Here is a 21,085-nt window from a genome sequence, read left to right on the forward strand (position 1 = left end):
GAACCTCTGGAGCAGACCTGAGACCAGACGGGACCTCTGGAGCAGACTTGAGACCAGACGGGACCTCTGGAACGGACTTGAGACCAGACGGGACCTCTGGAGCAGGCTTGAGATCAGACGGGAGCTCAGGGGCGGACTCGTGAACAGACGTGACCTCAGGAGTGTAGTGTGCGGCCCACATACTGAGAATGGTGATCGCCATCACACTGGCAGACATCATGTGACTTGACTCTGGGCGGTCAGTCGAGACGTGACCTAACTCTGGGCGGTCATACGAGACATGGTGAGGCTCTGGGCAGATAGACGAGACGTGACTTGGCTCTGGGCAGTCAGACGAGACGTGACTTGATTCTGGGCGGTCAGACGAGACGTGACTTGGCTCTGAAACAGCAATAATAACTTCATTTGGCTCATGAAGATCAGCTGTGGTTTGACTTGGTTCGTGGAGATTGGCTGTGACTTGACTTGGCTCGTGAAGATCAATGACCTTACTTGACTCAGGAACCACGGCTGCGACTTTGCTTGACTCAGGAATAACCGCCTTGACGTTGCTTAACGCAGGTACAATAATCTGGACGTTGCTTGGCACAGGAACGACAGCCCTGATGCTGCTGGACTTGGAAGCTTGACTGGACTTGGAAGCTTGACTGGATCTGGAAGCTTGACTGGACTTGGAGGCTTCAGCTGTAGCCTGACTTGACTCTGGAGCAGCGGCTGAGGCTTGACTTGGCTCTGGAATAACAGCAGCAGCTTGACTTGGCTCATAAGGATCTGCGGTAACCTGGCTTGGCTCATGGAGATCCGCTGTAATGGGTCTTGACTCAGGAACAACATGGCTTGACTCAGGAACAACAGCTGTAGCGTGACTTGACTCAGGAACAACATGGCTTGACTCAGGAACAACAGCTGTAACGTGACTGGACTCAGAAACAACATGGCTTGACTCAGGAACAACAGCTGTAGCGTGACTTGACTCGTGGGGAACAGCTGTGACTTGGCTTGACTCATGGAGAACGACAACTTTGGCTTGACTTGACTCTGTGTCTTGACTTGACTCAGGGGTAGCCGCCGCGACATGAAGGAGCGTCACTTTAGCTGCCCATACCGTCATTAGGGGTGTGTCCAGCACGTGGGCCATCATGACCACAGGTGGCGTCCGGGTGCTGACCACAGGTTCTGGAATGGCGTCCATATTGTGGAGTGGCTTGGAGACGGCGGCCATCTTATGCAGTTGCTTGGAGACGGCGGCCATCTTGTGCAGTGGCTCTGGCGTGGCAGCCATCTTGTGCAGTGGCTCTGGCGAGGCAGCCATCTTGTACAGTGGCTCTGGCGTGGCAGCCATCTTGTGCAGTGGCTCAGGAAAGATGGCTGTAATTTGACTTGCGACAGGGGCAATAGCTCTAACTTGACTTGACGCAGGAAACACAGCTCCAGCTTGATTCAACACAGGAACAGCAGCTGTAGCTTGACTTGACTTGGAAACTTGACTTGATGCAGGAAACACCACTGCAACTTGACTTGGAAACTTGACTTGACTCAGGAAACACAGCTGCAACTTGGCTTGACTTGGAAACTTGACTTGACTCGGGAAATGCAGCTGCAACTTGGCTTGACTTGGAAACTTGACTTGACTCAGGAAATGCAGCTGTACCTCCATATAGCTCTGGTATGGCAGCTGTGACGTGACGGAGCTCTGTTTCCACCGCCATCTTGTGAACGGGCTCCGCCGTCGCCGCCATTTTGTGAGCGCGCGCCGGCGCTGCCGCCATCTTGTGAACGGGCACCGCAGTCGCCGCCATAGCTTGAGCGCGCTCCTCCACGGCCGCCATTTCACGAGCGATCCAGGCAGCAAACGTGTTTGTGGGATCGTGCTCCGGCATGACCGCCAATTTGTGAGTGGGACGCGCGGGCGCCATTACCGCGTTGTCGTGTTCCCCCTGTGCGACCCCCACGGTGCACGGCGAACCCACACACAACAGCGCAAAGTTCAGAAACGCCTCCAGTGACGAGCTCGGGCCCTCGCGTCTCAGTCACGCACGGAGGGGCTGGTTCACGCCGTCACAAAAAATCTCAATTTTTATACAGTCCGGGAGAGTGGAATAGTTGGCAATTGAAAGAAACTCACGGATGTATTGATCAAGTGTACGTTGTCCTTGCTTTATCCAGCATAGAATCCTGTCAGTGTCTGTATCTGAATGTCCGGGGGTGAAGCTGCTGGATCCTGTTGTGACGGATTGTTCTGTAACCAGGAGTGAATGACGAGAGGCGAGTGGATCCATTTGCGAGCTTTTATTCATGAAACGAGACAGAGACATGGTCGTACAGGCAGGGTCTAACAACAGTAACAAGAGTGTCAGAGGCGAGACGAGAGAACAGTCCTTAATAACGAGCGATAATCCGAGGGCAGGCGGCGAACAGTCGAAAAACGGGGGGCCAGGCGAGGGGATCAAAACACAAAGAACAAAGAACGCTAAACAATAGGAGAAACACATTCAACAATCGTGATTAGCATGGGGAAAGACCGGGGCTTTTATGGTGCTGCTGATTGGTCACATGAGCTGACGCAATCAGCGTGATACATGACGGGAAATGTAGTCCGTGGTGTGGTACAACAGTCAGAGTGTGATGAAGGGGTGAGAGCGACATCTGGTGGTGAGCGGACAGCAGGACAATGACCAGATTCGTGACACTAAGCACCAAACTCAGCAGAGACCTTAACCTGCTCTATCTTTTTAAACTGATCAGACTTACAGTTTTGGTATAAAAAAAAAAGATCAAAAATTGTCTCAGGTTACGTATTGTCACGGGAGGAGCAAAACGACAGACACAGTGGGCGTGGCGCCTCCTGAGGCGGGTAAATCGGCCCGGCATCCTGGCCCGCAGCCGTCTGGGTGCGGCTTCACGTCCGGACCGCGGGTCCGGCAGCTCGTCCATTATCTCGGCGGCGCTCGAGCCCTCTACGCACCCTTCCTGGACCCACGAGGACACCAGCGTGCATGCACGGGGAAGAGACCGGTCTCCCGAGGAGAGGCGCGCTTGGCATTTTAACAGTGGCGGTGATGAGGCTTCATTCACGTCAGGTGTGCCTCATCACACGCCGCCAGACCTGGTTGTTTCAGCGCCCCTCCTCTCTCGCACACCCACTCCCGTCGGGAGTCTGGTGAAGGCCGCGATTACGGACGGGGTGACAATGATAGTTAGGGGGGAGGCAGCCGACTCGTCACAGTATGTAACCTTGGTTGCCTGAGAAGGCGTCCTGCGTCCTCTAGGGTTCGCTATGGGGAACGCCATTTCCGTGACCCGTGTCTGAAGCCTACATACAAAAACATCAACAAAGTTGGCCGGGGACAGCCTATGACGTCACTTCCGGCGCGACTCATCGCTGCCGGCGCGTCACTACCGGTGCGACCACAGTATAAAAGGACGGTTGCTTTTTCATTTGAAGCTCAGATCCGAAGCATGGCGAAGAGACTAGAGAACGCAGTGTCTCGTTCCCTTCTGAGGGAACCAAGGTTACATACGTAACCTGAGACGTTCCCTTTCGAGGAATTCGAACCGCGACCTCTAGGGGTCGCTATGGGGAACGGTTATACCCGCGCTGCCATGCTGAGGGGAGTGCCTGACATCATAGAGGGGAGCACTAAGTACCAACTCCCTAAGCTTTAAGGGAGTTGCCCCTAGATGTAGTGATAACATATCCCCTACTGCCAGAGCCTGGGTTGCATACCTCAACACTGGACCCGGGGTAGAGCCTTAAGCTTGGAAACCGAGGTATTCCTTTAAGGGGATACGGCCAAGTGCCTAGTATTACCTAGGTTGGCCTGTCACCCAGGAGCTACCGCAGCTCTGCAAGTTTCCCTCAGGAGCTGTATTACAGAACGCAAGTGGTAACTCCCTGCTCAAAGCGGTTGAGCGTGAATAAAGAGTGCGCTGGAATTAGTGCGCGTAATACCGTTCCTTTAGTCTGGCAGATGCTCTGGAGTGGGACCCTAGTCAGGGTTCTAACCATCTCGAGAAAGGGTACGGGCAATAGCGCGTGAATCCCTTACCATAAAGGATTTTAGAATGGACGCAGAACTCTGGTGCATTCCATACCACAGTGTTGATTTTAGAAAAGTGCCCAAAGGTTTGTGTGCGCACTTACCATATACATGGATTTGAGAAAGCGCCCAAAGGTTCGTGTGGGCCTTACCATAAGAATGGATTTTTAGACGTACCGTTGAGAAACGGTGAAATAAGAAGACCCCTTCATATGGTAAGGCCCACACGAACCTTTGGGCGCTTTCTCAAATCCATGTATATGGTAAGTGCGCACACAAACCTTTGGGCACTTTTCTAAAATCAACACTGTGGTATGGAATGCACCAGAGTTCTGCGTCCATTCTAAAATTGCCGGCATAACAAGGCTCTAAGGGGAAGGCAGTAAGGGCGAATCTCAGTTGTCCAATAGGGCAATGCTCAAAGCAAACCCTCAAAGGGAGGGGAGCATATTATGCCAAACAGACAGTAGTCACCGCTATCTGTCTAATAAAACTGCCATAGATACACTTAACCAAAAAGGGAAAGCAGTGTATCAGGACAGGCTTCTACTCCCTAGACAGGAGGAGCCACTGATCCCCCCCAGGAGGGACAAGCTCTCAGCAAACCCTTTCCGTAGAGAGGGGAGCATCGTCGCGCCCTGTAAAGGAGCCTTGGATGAGATCTGATCCCGGCGATCAGTTCCTTTGGCCTGAAGAAGGTAGTGTATCGGGACAGGCTTCTACTCCCGAGCGACGGGAGGAACACCTGATCCCCTCAGGGGGGACGAGCTCTCAGCAAACCCTTTCCGTAGAAAGGGGAGCATCGTTGCGCCCTGTAAAGGAGGCCTTGGATGAGATCTGATCATGGAGATCTTTTTCTAGATCTGATCCCGGCGATCACTTCCTTTGGCCTAAGGGGAAGGCAGTAAGGGTGAACCTTAGTTGCCCGATAGGGCAATGCTCAAAGCAAACCCTCGCTAGATCACCAAAATGGCATGGAAATAGGTCTGTGTGATAAAGGTGGAAACCCAGAAACAGGAGGCCCCTCAGGGCAGGACGCAGATAGAGGGTCTCAGCCAGGTGGCCTCAGGTCCATGTGTCTATCCAGGGTGTCCAGGAGCTTCCTGCAAGAAAAGATATGCGAAGAGCTTACCTGGAGGTAGGACCATAGTCCTAGATGTAGTGCTGTAGTGGGGACCTGAAAGTTTCCCAATCGATATGCCGAAGGCAGATCCAGGCAAGCAGACCATAACCATGGTCGAAGACCAGAGGGGGGTGCTCGAAGAGGACCTACCAAAGGAAACACACAAGACAGGTCCCAGAAATACAGCATGGTTAGACACATAATAAGGGATCGGTACTCACCCACCGTGGTTCCCACGCATGACTCCAGTTAGCCTGGTAGACCCTCTTGAGAAACTGCCCAGACCATCATAGTGGGTCATCTACTTATAACCCTAACAGCGGAGATAACACCATCTAGGCAGGGGCACAGGGAGACCACTGCTTAAAAATTCTATGAAGGGGAGCAATCACTGAGTTAACAGAAAAGGGGAACCAACCAAGATTGACCTGACCACAAAGAATGGGCTGTCTACCTACATCCCAGGCAGGGGAGACAGCACTTACCTTGCTAAGAGCTCAAAGAGACCGCTACTTAGAAACCATAGAAAGGGGAGCGATCACCGAGCTAACACTCGGCTATCCTCAGATAGACGGCTCTAGGACAGGGATAATGCAACTGCCAGAATCACCAGCAGTGGGCTGTCAAACTATAAACCCAAAAGGGAAGACAGCACCATCTCAGCAGGTTCCAGAAAGCTGCTATTAACAACACCAAACAAGGGTCTTAACTAGCACTAGGGCTGCGCAAACAACCGGACGCGACCATCGTGCGTAATAACTTCTACTATATAACCGATTAGAGATCTCTAAAATGGAGCTATATTGAACATGGCACCTGATGACTAATATATTAGTTTTTGTTCCCGGTCCCTTGTTTGTTCCCTATTGGACGTTTGATTCACCACGGGTTCTCTCTTACGTCATACTCCGGGGTTCCCTTTGTTCGGTCAGTTGGGCGCTTAGTGTTGGCACCATTCACCCACCATAAGGACAGCTGGATTTTGGCATGCTCACGCGCCATATATCATATCTGCATTTCCGCGTCGATCTTTTATGCGAAAACAGTGCATAATCAGTATGTGTTTGATGCGTTGTTTACGTGTTAAAATTCACGTATAATTTAAAGTGAATGGTTATCCATAATTACATTGTAACACCGGGCATCGTTTGTGCTGACCTAATTTTAAGCTGTTTCTTGATATTAAACAAAGGTATACAAAACTAAGAAAAAAATAGACTCATATAGAGTCTGCGTCTATAATAGGTGAGCTAATTTAGTTTGCTTACACACAAGTAACCTATTTGTTTTTCGTTTACTTGTCAGTGAACATCACGTGATCCGTTTCTGCCTGTTACTGAACTACTGGAGCACGTGTTTTTCAGTAATGACGTTGGGAAAGCAGAATTGGGAACTCCCTGAAACGTTTGTTCAGCTACGAATGTATTACACCTGAATAATGTGTGCTCACGTTGATAAAAGGATAGGATATAACATCACGGATTGACAGGTACTGTGAATAACTTTTTTTAACTCTTTAAATGAGTGTTCAGAAGCACTTGTTACATTTCACTTGAATATTGTTTCACACGTCGCACAAAGTAATTCATTGTTTAATACAAGTTCATTAATTTGCAAAGGCAACGTATATGGGGTAAATACAGTTTGCTTTAACGCTATGCAATCTGTGTTTCACACGGTTTATTCATATGGTGTTTAACACTTTCTGTTTAGTTAGCTTTTTTAAAGCAATATGGCGGTACTGTGGTACAGTGATAGTACTGTATAAGTACTATAGTTGTTTAAAATGTACTGCGTAATATCGACATACAATGATTTTACGTGATACATTGTACTTAAAAGAATACCATGGTGCTACGTGGTACATTTTCAAAAAGCCATGTTGAGACGTTCATTTTTAAGTATATCTACAGTTTTTTATCTTCTGTGTACAGATCTTGTCAGTCATCATGGTGTAGTAGTGGTGACTATAAAAATTGCATCTATAACAGATTACTGGCATATTAAAAGTGATAATGTCAATATATAATATAATATTTTTGAGTTCTAGGATTTTTTTAATAACACAGCTATGTCATAATTATTCAACCCCTATTTATCATTGCTGTTTTTTAGTCACTTGTTTGTATGGTGGGGAACAAAGTTATCTTAAAACACAAACCATTAGAAACTCTGTTTGTTAAACAGAATTAGCTTATTACACATATATACAGTTAGCCCATGCATGTGCTGAAGTTGAGAAGCTAATATGACAAAGTCAACAGAGCTCTTACAAAAGCCATAGGGAAGCTATAGAGAAGAATATATATATTTTTTTTACATATTATTATTTTACATATTATTTTTACCAGAAAACCTTTGAGGATGTTGAAGAAAAAGCACAATATCATAAAATGTTTGAGGAAAGAAGGAAAAAACATTTTAATGCTGTGTATAAGAATTACACTGGACAAGTATGGCCTTCAAGTATGGCATCTTACCGAATGCCACTCTTGACCAAGATGAACAAAAAGACAGACCTGAACATGCTAAAATTCATTTGGATTGACCTGTGGTGTTTTATGGGGTGATGTGACCAAACTGGAACCTTTTTGGCCAATGGATCAATGGTATGTCTGGTGCAAAAAAGGCAAAACTTATAAGCAGAAGAACACCATCTTCATCATCAAACTTGGAGGTGGATCAGTCCTGTTATGGGGTTGTTTTACTGTAACAGGAAGTGGAAATCATGACCGGTTGAAGGACATCATGGATTCTTTGAAGTATCAGGCCATTTTGACAAGAACTGAGATGCCTTTGTTGCAAAGACTACATACAGTATACAATCAGATGTACTTGTGCTTGGTTCAGGGATCAGTCACAGAATGTTCTTTAGTGGTCTGTTCATTCTCTAGATTTAATTCTCATTGAAAATATTTGGTTGAATTTTAAAGAAAGCAGTGGCAAAGTAAAAACCAAACATTATCAGTGATCTAAAAGCTTTTTCAGGTGAGGAATACTAATAAAATTGCATAAACAATGTTAGTTACAATCTATAAAGTAGTATCATTATTTTTGTTGTCTCAACCCTTACTGATTTGCTAGCTCACTAGCTTGGAAGATGGAAAAATTTATTGGAGTACATGACATTACTTTGATTTTGTTGGGAGAAAATATATTAATCCAAATATGCATTTATTAATTTAATAATGGTAACTTTAGATTACTTTTTGGATGTATGTAATTATAAAACCCTTTAAAATCCATAATAACATGTATTAACAACTTATTTCATATTTTCTCTCAACGGCACCTGCAATTCTGGCAAAAAAAAAAAAAAAAAAAAAAAAAGAGAGAGAATGATTAGTAATTGTCATTGGCCTGATTAGCTAAACACTGTGTTTGCTTGGAGATGCACAGCAGCTTACCTGGAACTTTGTTTGAAACTATTTTCGTAGACGAAATGGAGCAGAATCAGCCAATTGTTCCTAAAATGTACGTTTGCAACTCCCTTTATAATCATTAAAAAATGTCACTCGTCTTCATCAGTTCATCAGTAGAAATCACTTTCATTTCCAAAAAAACTAACCAGGTGGAAGTGAAACGCCGTCCCCCCTCGAATTTCACAATTTGAGAAACTAATACCAGATATATCTTCATGGTTAATATTTCCTGTGTAATTACGTACATAAAGAAATATATTTTGCATGGCCTCAGTTACCTCACATACTCACCTAAACAATTTCAGTATATCACTTATCCTTGTCCAAAAGGACCATAAACACTGCAGATATCACCTGAAGTAAAAATTAATTTACATACACATATCTTAAAAATGAATCCTGTGTGACTGACACTTCAACTCGGGTCATTTTAGGTCAGTGTTTTGGCTGTCAGTTAATGGTGCTCTCTGTTGGTAGTGAATATTAGTAAGGTGGCTGCTTCACTGCCTGACAGCAGTTTAGTACACAATAAGCAATCCCGTCATTATATAGATCAGTGAGTATAACGCTACTCATTTCAAGGCACTTCAGTGACCTTTAAAATGACTTATGCAAAAATCACTTAGTTGTTTGAACACAGTTGTGTGGCTGCAGTGTGTGAAATCAGTTGAAGTGTCTTATATGTTTAGGGATCAATACAAGGATTTGTGATAAAAGTGATGCTGAAGGTAATTTGAAATCTAATTTAAGCAGCCGGAGCATCCAAACTGAGACGCATCTCTAAAAATCTGATTTAGATCAAAGAGTTGAAAAAAAACAAACAAAAAACCTCTTTATTTGTTTTATTTTATTTTATTTTATTTGCCTGTTTTTTCCATCAGGGAAAAATGTTTGCAGTCTGAACAAGGCCCAGGGCTCGACAATAAGGAGTGCCCGATGGCCCGGGGCCAGCGTTAAAGACGCTCGGGACAGTTGACGAATATGTAATTTCAACCGATCTCTTGTTCTGGGCTTGCACACGAACTGCATGCAATCTTCTTTCAAAATGTCATGTGTGTGGATATATTGCGAACTCTTTAAACATCCCTTAACAGAGGCCAGAGACGCTGAAGACGAACGCAAAGAGAAAAAAATACTGTAGCAGGCAGAACAAGATCACGGTGCACAATAAGCGAAATATTGGAAATATTATCCTAAATACTGCAACTGTGGTTTATGTGAATGTACCTGTGAGGGGAACTGACTGTTTAAAAAAAGTTTACATGGCGTTTTCTTTTCATTTGCTCATGTATTATGTATTTAAAGTAGCGTTCATAAGGACGGCGCTGCTTTGTTTACAGCGGTAACCGTAGAAACGTACTTTCATTCTTATTCCATAAGCGCCACCTGCTGGCAAAGACTGAGTTTTTGCGTTCTTCTGCTGTTTTTCCCAAAAAGCATCTTTTCATATATATTATATATTCATAATATTTAATAAAATATTAATAATAATTACAATTTTTTTGAACAAACAAATAATGTTTGGACTTTAGTTAGGCTAGTAGGTTTAGGTGTGGTATCGAAATTGGAATCCAGAATTGTATAATTTTATTTGGTATGTAAAATTTTGGTGTCATATAAGCTTATTTATTAAAATAAAAGATAAAATGAGTCAAAAACAATGATAACAGCAACTATTTAATTTTTTTGTGGTAGGGCCAGTGAAAATTTTGACCGGGCAAGTAAAAATTTGAACCACTGGCCCGAGCGGGCCAGTAGAAAAAATCCTTAGCGTTGAGCCCTGAAGGCCTAATTGGTCTTTTTGAACTGTTTACTGTTTAAAATTCTTGGTTTCTCCTTGTTCCTCTTTTCTGTCATTGGTGGTCTGTCTGAATCATTTCTGTTTTGTATTTTTATTTCAGTGTAAGGTTGTTGCTGTTGGTGAATTATGAACAACATTGAAAATGACGACCATTTACATGGGGCAGCTTTTCCTCATGTCTCTCTATTTTACAGGTATATAAATATATATATTTATATTATGTTTTATAATAACTATTGATAAAACGAGGATTGATTCAAGAAAAAAATCAGGCAAGATAAAGATTTTGTTGTTTTGATGAGACATTGGCGCTGGGAATGGAAATAAGCATGGATATATCTGGAAAATAAATAAAATCTGATCAATTTTGACATAGTTCTTTTCACATTGATTGTTTGTGCTATGTGTCATATGTCTCTTATGGTTTTCTCTTTCTAGTGCTTCACACAATACCTGCTCCTGTCAACTTCACAATATTGTCTCACAACTTCAAGCACATTTTACAGTGGAGCCCTGGAATAAATTCTCCTCCACAGACAGTTTTCAATTTAAATCGAAGGTGAGTGTTCTCTAAGAACAAATATGTTTGGAAACAATTCTACAACAAGTAGTTAAAACCTTTCCGCTTGCCATATTGTGAAAGACAGACGAAGGCACATTCTTTGCACAACTGAAAACTGAAATTAAATCGCTAATGATGTGTTTAGTGACAAAATACACGACTAAATTCCATGTTATCTAGCATTAACAGGGAGCAGTTTTTTTCTGGCCGTTCATCTCAGTTGAGTGGGTAGTTAATTTCATATACACTGACACACCAAAGTAGATTTTTCCTCCTCATCCCTTATTAAAACAGCTGGAAAAGGTTATGTTGACACTGAAAAAAGTTAGCAAAACATAAGCATAAACGCTTCTAACACCAGGGAAGGAATTTGTCACTGTGCCTTTATGTTTGATACAAACAAATATATCTTAACTCCTTGTTAACACCCTTTCCATACCATCAAATATGATAGAATAAATGTTAAACCATACAGTTTTTATTTTATATAGATGTTTTCCTTGGTAATAAATGAATAAATAAATAAATGTGCTTCAGGTTTTAGAGTAAAGCATTAAACTGTGATCATTTGCACACATGTAGCTCATGATACAGTGATTATGTGTCTCAGAGTAAGTGATGGGAGATTCAAACCATTTCTTTTAAATGGTTTGTTGCAGTTATTGGGTTCACAAAGTTTGTTTATTAGTTTTTATGTCATCGCATAATCTGGACATCTCAACATTGTTTACACTCAAACTCATATCTGAAATGTACGGTTTTTGGTTCAGTGAGTCATGTACTCCTAACTTGCAAACTGGTTGTTCATTCAATTAAGCATTTCAAAAGCATCTAAATTTTGTTTGTTTGTGCTTTAAAATGAATGCAATTAAACAATTCTTGTACCTCTTAATATCTAGTGTCAAGAATAACATTGTGGACCCTTTGAAAATATCTGGATTTCTGCATTTACTAGCATCCAGATCTTTCTTTAGAAGCAATCTTCCACCACACATTTTTGGTTGATGCTTCTAAAACTATTGACCAATTTTATATCATGCCTTTCTACTGTTTCAAGATAGGAACATTAGAGCTTAGGTCAGGGCTCAGGAAAACATATTTTCTTCTATTACATACATTGAATTACTTTTGGACATTGTTTTGTTACATTGCAAATATGCACAACAACATCAGCAAAAATCAACCACTTTCTCTTTCATATCACTCAACACCTTGTCAGGAGGCATCACTGTACCACTTATGAAATTCCCTCCCAGTTATATTATCAGGACCAATTTATACTGGTCACTCCCTCTCTAGGCTTTTACGATCCAGAGAAACATGCCTACATGGGTGGGGAGAGTTAACCTCCCATTCAGTGCACTTTTCCCTCAGAGGACAGCTGTGCCTGCTATGCACTCACATGATTGTGATTGGTTGGCAACCTTTGTCCTACTCTCTGAGAGTCTGTTAGAATTTCTTTGGTAGTGGGCATACTAATGTGTAAATAGCAGTCTCATTGGCTGGCACTCACCTGTTATCGCTCTGTTTTGCCTTCAGCAAATCAGTTCAAGCGAACACTGCGGCCTGTACTGTATCTTGTTGATACACTGAATTAGACCTATTACATAATGGATGTTTAACAGTTTTACAAATTATTTTATTACAATTTAAAAACCTTTTTTCCCAGGTGAAGCCATATGTTCCCTTTCTGTCGTTCACTCCGATGTTGTGCCGAGTGTACGACACTAGGGGTCACTCTTGGGAGCCCAAACACCTCTGACAACATTGAGAAAAGCCCAGTGAAATTGGGTGTGCAGAATTTGCAAAGCTGGCCACACCCCGGACATCCGGGTATAAATAGGCCAGCTCACTTGTTCTGTTTTTCAGAGCCGAATGCAGTGTCTCTCTGTGAGAAGCAGCACCATTCACCTCTTCGTCATTGTATCTATGGCACAAGCAGCGGTGTCTCCCTTCTCAAACACAGATAAGTGTTGTGAGAGTTCCCCTGGGTGCTTCAACGGCAATCTTCCTCCTAAAAGAGTCAGTTCTCTTAAAAGAGCTGGCGCGGTTGGGATTGTGTGTTGATAAACATGCCTTTCATTCCGTGCCCTTCTGGTTGCATCTTTACCTCTCCCCGAATTGACGCAATCATTGTGTTCAGTGTTGGGCCATGCTCACACTGAAGCAGCGCTCGTTGATCGTTCATGTTCTGCTTTACGTGAAGCCGGGTACAAGGCTGCTGCGATGTGCGTCCATGGGGAGCAATAGGAAGTGAGAGATATACCAACTCCTCCTCCTTCGCCACCCTCGATAGGGGTCCAGCGAGGGGGCTTACGGAGGTTCCCCAAGTGGAGAGGGCAATTGTGGTGCAGGCTCCAGAGCCTGTAAGTTCTCTCTGGGCGAGGGCTTACACGGCTTCTAGACAAGCTGCGTTCGCCCTCCACACCATGGCCATCCTGTGGGTGTACCAGGCCAAGTTGTTATGAGATCTGCACGAGGGTGGTCCCGACCCAGAGCTGCTGCAGGAACTGTGTTCAATGACTGATTACGCTCTCCGAGCTATGAAAGTTGCGGTGCAGGCTTTGGGAAGGGCGATGTCCACTTTGATGGTTCAGGAGTGCCACCTGTGGCTTAACCTGGCGGAAATGTGGTAAGCTAAGAAGTCTGCTTTCTCGAAGCCCCATTTCCTAGGTTGGTCTATTCGGTGACACCATGGAAGAATTTGCACAGCAGTTTTTCACGGTAGAAAAGCAGGCAGAGGCCATGATATATCTTGCCTCTGGCGTGGGTCGGGCTCCAGCCCTGCACCCCTGACAACCCCCGCCTGCTCGTCGCCAGGGACGCCCCCTGCAAGAACTGCTGAGGCCCCACAGTAGCCGCTTCAAGCGGAAGTCGCAACCCTCCTGGGAAAGGGTGCGATAAAGTCTATCACCTCAGCTGAGATGAAGAGGGGGTTTTTCAGCTCCTACTTCATTGTACCCAAGAAGGGACTAAGTTTGGAGACCAATCTTAGATCTGAGGATTTTACAAGCTCCTGTTCAAAATGTTAACCTTCAAACACATTTTCACATTCTCTTAATATTGGTTTGTGGCAATAGACCTGAAGGATGCATACTTTCATGTCTCGATCCTTCAAAGACACAGGTTGTTCCTGCAGTTTGCCTTAGAAGGCCGGGCTTACTAGTACAGGGTTCTCACCTGCGGCCTATCCCTGTTGCCCAGCGTCTTCACGATGGTCGCGGAGGCTGCCCTTGCCTCTCTCAGGGAAGTGGGCATATGCATTCTCAATTATCTCGACAACTCGAGATTTGGTTTGCACCCACAAGGATGTGGTTCTCAACCACCTGGCTCGATTGGGACTTCGGGTCAACTGGGAAAAGAGCAAAAACTCTCCCTAGCACAGAGTATCTCTTTTCTCGGTGTAGAACTGGACTTGGTCATTATGACTGCACGTCTTTCCTAAGACCGCGCACAGTCAGTGCTGAAGTGCGTGAGAATACTCAGACTCAGAATAGTGGCCCCCCTGAAATATTTCCAGAGGCTCCTGGGGCACATGGCATCCTCAGCCGCGGTCATGTCGCTGGGCCTGATACATATGAGATCGCTGCAGCACTGGCTTCATACCTGAGTCCCGAGATGGGCGTAGCGCAGAGGCAAACATAGTGTGTACATCACACCTTTGTGTCGCAAAATGTTCAGCCCTTGAGGAGACATTTTGTTTCTACGGGCAGGGGTGCCCTTTGAACATGTGTCCAGACGCATTGTTGTCACAACAGATGCTTCCAAGACAGTATGCAGTGGACCTCCTTTCTCAGGGGAAGGTCACGAAGTGGTGAGGTGCATTTATTCCACACGTTTGCTTGTTGATATATACGCCCTCATTCACTCATGACGCAGGCCAGCAATTGTGAAGTTTAGTATAGGGACCCCTAGTGTCGGTTACGTATGGTAACCCTCATTCCCTGATGGAGGGAACGGAGACGTTGTGTCCTTCATGCCACAACTCCGGACTGCCTCTGAGTGGGTTGATGTGCTCTCGACTCCTCAGAACAGAACAAGTGAGCAGATGCCACACTGGCCTATTTATACCCAGCTGTCCAGGGCGTGACCAGCTATGCAGTTTCTGAACACCCAATTTCATTGGCCTTTTCTCAATGTTGTCAGAGGTGTTTGGGCTCCCAAGAGTTACCCCTAGTGTTGTACACTCGACACAACATCTCTATTCCCTCCATCAGGGAATGAGGGTTACCATACGTAACCGAGACGTTTTTTTCACTACTGTAAACTTCATGGTTTGGTGCTATTTTGAAATACTGAATGCATTTTGTGTTTTATCTCCAGGAGACTGGAGTGCTGTATTATTGTAATGCATTATTATAAGGAAACACCAAGCACTGTAACATAATCAATATGCAGAAGTTGCACTAGAAATTGTTTATAGTATATCACTCTAACAGTTAAGTATGTCTCTTTTTTTAATCTTATCCATTGTGTTCACCTCGCTAATAATACCTCAGTCAAGTCAAGTAAACATTTCATAAGTTGCTTTTCAAAACACTCAAAACAATATCAGAGGACAAATCGACCTTCAAGTAAACTGTATACACTTGATTTCAAAATATTTAAAAGTGTAATATTTAAATTGTTTGTTTAAATAGATAATTTAAATAAAATCAAATTATATTTTAAATATATTTATATTATAATTTAACCCTTTTACATTTTTGCTCTTTTTTTTTGTTTTGATCATGTTGCCTGTGTTATTACTAGGTGCATGCATTTTTGCATAGGTGTGTTTTTCATTGGAATTTTACTATTTCACCCCTATTTCTTTTAATAAATCTATTTTGTACAAAAAAATTTCAATTCCCCATTGAAACTTATTTAAACTGTTATTTTTAATCACAGTGCCATTTAACTTTAAAATGATGCAAATTTTATTAATAGACTTTCATTCTGTTGGCAAGGCTTCAAAATTATTTTTTTAGCCTTTTTTTTACCAGATGGTGCCATTTTTTCATAAAATATATATTTTATATAAAATCATTGTTCATTTTCATAAACTTAAACCTCTATAACTATTTTTGGTTTCACTTTTTAAACTTTTTCTACTTCAACAATAATCTGCCATGGTTCTTAAGTCTGTGCTCCCAAGCTTCAAATTTTTATGACAATTTTTTTGACATGGACATTTTTGTCCACTAAGGACCTATGTGTAATTTTTTTTTTATTGATGCACAAGGGTTAAATATGTCATTTAAACTTATTTTATGTATACTGTTTAATATTTAAATATTATTCTTTCTCTATGTCAACCCACAGCAAAAGGAAGTAGTTCCACACACAAAAACATTTTTTAGTCCATATTTGTTTCTTGTTTATTTACATACTTGTGCTGTTGATACAGAAATGTATCCCCTTTAAAACAAGGAGAGAATAGTGTTTTTAGGTCACTTTTGGCATGTCTTAAAGAGGTTAATAGCTGGTTAGCTCACAGTCTGATTCAGTCAAACCAGGTAGAGACAGAGATTTATTTAGATCCATAGTTAGTCTAACTTAAAAAACCCCAAAACAAAAAAAAAAAAAAAAAAGTTTGACCCAGAACTGAGATTCGACAAGCAGATCAGTGCTTAAGAGTGGTTAAGATTTTTTTTTCCCCCCAGATCAGGCCTCTTGCTTGATTAAATCCAATTCTTTCAAATAAAAATCTAGAGAAGGTTATAATACTAAAAAAAATACTTTATCTCTGTTTTAAAGCGGTGCATAAAATGCCTCCTGCGTATGTGTCTGAGCAGAAATTACATGTATGTGTCAGGTATCAGGTGTGGGTCTTGGGTTTGTGGTCTAAAGCGCTGGTAACCACTTCCTGTTGCTAGTTGAGATGTTTGCGTGCTCTTCTCTGAGCAGCCCCTTTGTGAGCTTCAGAAGGCCTCTTCTAACAGTCAGAGGTTTTGTACATTCTAACATTTAACTTCTCTCTAATTACTTTTGGTTAACAGTTTATACTCGGCAATATACACTACAAACTAGAAATATATACTATACCCAAATTCCGTTATATTTTTTGTGTTTGTATTGAGAAAGGCACAGAAAACAAATAACGCGAGCCACTGAAGGGACATGGTTAGCTGCTTGCTAGCGGTAGCCTTTTACATTACTGTATATAAAATTTCACTGACCATGTAAACAAAGTAAGGAGAGATGGATGAGGACGATGGCAGATGATTTGCAGGTCCTGAGCACCACTGACAAGCATCTAATCTTGTAAAATGTATGGTAAGTACTGCTGCTTTAGTGTACACAGAGTACATGTGATCACGAGTTTCGAAAATGAAAGTGAAAGTAAAAAGCGATCGTGCATTCATATTAATAGCGGTTCCCTGATGCCCACAATTTCTATACAGTATAATTACCGAATGATATAACTGCAAGAGAAAGTATTAAAATATATATTTTCCTCTTATTTATTATCCACATTTATTGCCTTTAGGGGTTCTGCAGAACACATAATTTTCTTTCCAAACACGATGCCGGGGGATAGCAGTGCTGCCTCAACATCGTGAAATTTGTCAGCCATCGGCGATGCATGATGGCATCGTCTGTCGGCCCAACCTTATGTCTAAATTATTAAAATCATGAAACTATAATTTAAATAAATAATTTAAACACAATCTAATTTTAGGAGCCCTATGAATGTTATGTTGTATATTTCTCAAATTCTGTATTTATTTATTTATTACCAAATTCTGAAATCCATTTTACTTGTTTAATTAAATTTTACTGATCAAATCAAATTCATAAAAAGAACTTAACTAATTAAAAAAAAAAAAACTGGACAAAATTATTGGCACCCTTAACTCAATATTTGTTAGCACCCCCTTTGGAAATACATAACAAAAGTCATTTGCTTCCTGTAATCATGAATGAGTTTCTTACACCTCTCTACTGAAATTTTGGACCACTCTTCTTTTGCAAACTGCTTCAGGTCATTTAGATTTGAAGGATGCCTTCTCCCAACTGCTGTTTTGAGATCTCTTCACAGCTGTTCTATGGGATTCAGATCTGTACTCATTGCTGGCCATTTCAGAACTTTGTTTGTAACCATTTCTGAGTGCTTTTTGAAGTGTGTTTCGGGTCATTGTCCTGCTGGAAGACCCATGACCTCTGGTGGAAATGCAGCTTTCTGACACTGGCCACTACGTTGCACCCCAAAATTCTTTGGTAATCATCAGATTTCATGATACCATTCACACAGTCAAGGCATCCAGTGCCAAAAGCAGCGAAGCAAACCCAAAACATCTTTGAACCTCCATCATGTTTGACTGTAGGGACTGTGTTCTTTTCCTTAAAGGCCTCATTTCTTTTTCTGTAAACAGTGCCATGATGTCCTTTACCAAAAAGCTCTATTTTTGTCTCATCTCTCCAGAGTATGTTCTCCCAGAAGGATTGTGGTTTTGTCATATAAGTTTTGGCAAACTACAGTTTTGCTTTTTTGTGTCTTTGTGTCAGTAGTGGTGTCCTCCTGGGTCTTCCTACCATAGTGTCTCTTTTCATTCAGATGATGACTGATAGTGCGAGCTGACGCTGTTGCACCCTGTGTCTGCAGATCAGCTTGAATTTGTTTGGAAGTTAATCAGGGTTCTTTATCCACCGTTCGAACAGTCCTTCGTTGTAATTTTTCATTAATTTTGCTCTTCCATTAACGTCCAGGGAGGTTAGCTACAGTGCCATGGGCTGTGAACCTGTTGATGATATGGTGCACAGCGGACAAAGGAACATTAAGATCCCTGGAGAAGGACTAGTCTTGAAATTGTCCATGTTTTCCCACAGTTTTTTTTCTCTCAAAACCACAGACGACTCTTTACACTTCTTTCTTTTCTCCATGCTAAGTGTGACACACATTACAAAGGTTGAGTCAACTTTTCTCCATTTTAACTGGTTGCAAGTGTGATTACTATATTACCCACACTTGTTACTTGCCACAGGTGTGTCTAAATACAAATTACATGAACATCACATGCTTGAAAAGCAAATATGTCTTACAATTTGACAAGGGGCCAATAATTTTGTCCAGTCCATTTTTGAGTTCTGTGTGAAATTTTATAAAGTTTGGCTTTTCTTCTCTGTTTTTTGTTTTGTTTTGTTTTGTTTTGTTTTGTTTTGTTTTTTTTGCACATGAATACCAGAACATTTGCAATTGGAACAATTTTCTGAGAGAAATGTTGCATTTTCTGACAGAATTGCAAGGGTGCTGATATTTTTCGCCATTACTGTATATCTTTTATATCTTTTCAAATTTCAGTTCTTAACAAACGTTTGTTTTGAAATCTTAATTTTTAAAGCGCTATATGGTAAATATGGTAAGGATTTCAATGTGGCTCCATGAGTAAATTGTACATATTTTCAGTAGTCAAAAACCAAATGTGGGTGACTTTCGTTACAGCTGAAACATTTTTTTCTTTTTAAAGAGGAATGTTTGTAAAACAAATCAATGTTGAAACTCTTGTTTCCCTTTTTTAAAACAATTGATAGATTTTTGTTTATTTCTAGATTTTGTTTCCTAAAGAACTTTTCTTTTGTAACATTTTTAAACGCTGGGTTTAGGGATTACTAGAATTCATGGTTACTCATGGTTTAGGGATTACTAGAATTACGCAGGGTTAACTGTTTCAAATCTGAAGTACTATCATTGGTTCTGCCAAAGTTATAACAAGCAGAAAATTGAATACTTAAACAAAATTGTTCTTAAAACAGTTAAACTTTTAGATACTCTATTTGAAAACAGAATGAGCTTGAGGTTGTTACACATACATACAGTTAACCCATGCATGTGCTGAAATTTGAGTAGCTAATACAAAAACTATAGACAAGCTTATAGAGAAGAAATAATTTTACTACTTTAGAAAGTCTAAGGCTATATGAAGATTTACAAGACATTAAAAATTTGTAGAGACACACTTATCTTAAAATGTATTGTATCAGAAAATATTTGATGATGTTGAAGAAAGCAACTGAGGAAAATGTACTTGTTTTTAACAGCTCCTTTTCATCACCTACTGGCATCACAGTGTAATAAAAAATCTTTATTTGAAGTGTCAAATTACTTACAAAAGGTGATTTAGCTACTCTATTTTGATTGCTAATGTACAAATCCGAAGTATAAAATTTATCCCAGTACTTCTGTGATTATTTGAATGTTAGAAATTATACTGTGTGGTTGAAAAGACTGTGAAGCTGTTTCATTCATATACATGACAGCTGCTCTCTTCAGGCCAGCGGCAGCGCAAACGGAGGTTTGAATGTTCAAATCACACTGATGTGATCATTCGTTGCACAGATGTGAATGCACACATCAAAGGTTTATATATGTGACTGAGAGGACACATGTTCGGTTCACTTATTTTGGTTGTGGCCACTACATATTAACTCGTGGGAACATCATAATATGTCGTGGCCACAAGATATTAATTTGTGGGAACATCATATTGGGAATGTCACATTATGTTGTGGCTACGCAATGTTATGTCATTTACAAGTTTAATGTGTAAACAAACTTGCGTGACCATAGTAACCCAGGATTATCAGAGATGGATTTATTGATATTTTATTTTGAATTAAGAAATTATTATATTAATTATTATATAAATGAATACATTATTAAATGAATATATTAACCAATAGGCAATGCTGTCTTTGCGCAATGTAAACAGCATTAGAAAGAAGTTTATGATGAAAAGTACATCAAATAAAATAGGCCTACAAGAAAACATTTGTATCCATCCCACAGTCTTGTAAGTCTACTAACTGATTGTCTTTTTTCCGCATTATTATTATTATTATTAGCCTATTATTATTGGTCATATTTTTATATTCATTTATATTAGTTTTTTCCCCCCTTCAATTCATATTGCAATGCTCGACATGCCAGTAATGCTTTGAGTATGCATATGACTGGGACTTTTTTCCTGGAATGCAGTTTAATTGAACATATATTTTATTTTATTTTGTCTTATTAATAGACTAGCCTATGTAAATACTATAGTGTTTAGTTGAGCAATGAGTCAGTTTCATTTGTAAATTTGTTTCATTTGTTTCATTTGCTCATTTATCCTCACACACGGGCAAAAGTACAATCATAAAGTCAAAACTTTATTG

General features: G+C 41.4%; 1 protein-coding gene across 1 annotated transcript in view; it reads left to right on the forward strand.

Annotated features, from left to right (window-relative positions):
- Positions 1-6,486: 6,486 nt before the first annotated feature.
- crfb1 (cytokine receptor family member b1) overlaps positions 6,487-21,085 on the forward strand; it is a 31,038-nt gene continuing 16,439 nt past the window's right edge. The window contains exons 1-3 of the mRNA XM_051119013.1: positions 6,487-6,652; positions 10,487-10,580; positions 10,825-10,945. Coding sequence (XP_050974970.1) covers positions 10,529-10,580; positions 10,825-10,945 — 173 coding nt within the window. The 5' untranslated portion in view covers positions 6,487-6,652; positions 10,487-10,528. The remainder of the gene's footprint in view (positions 6,653-10,486; positions 10,581-10,824; positions 10,946-21,085) is intronic.

This window comes from Labeo rohita, chromosome 9 (assembly GCF_022985175.1).
Source record: "Labeo rohita strain BAU-BD-2019 chromosome 9, IGBB_LRoh.1.0, whole genome shotgun sequence".
NCBI classification, from domain to species: Eukaryota; Metazoa; Chordata; class Actinopteri; order Cypriniformes; family Cyprinidae; genus Labeo; species Labeo rohita.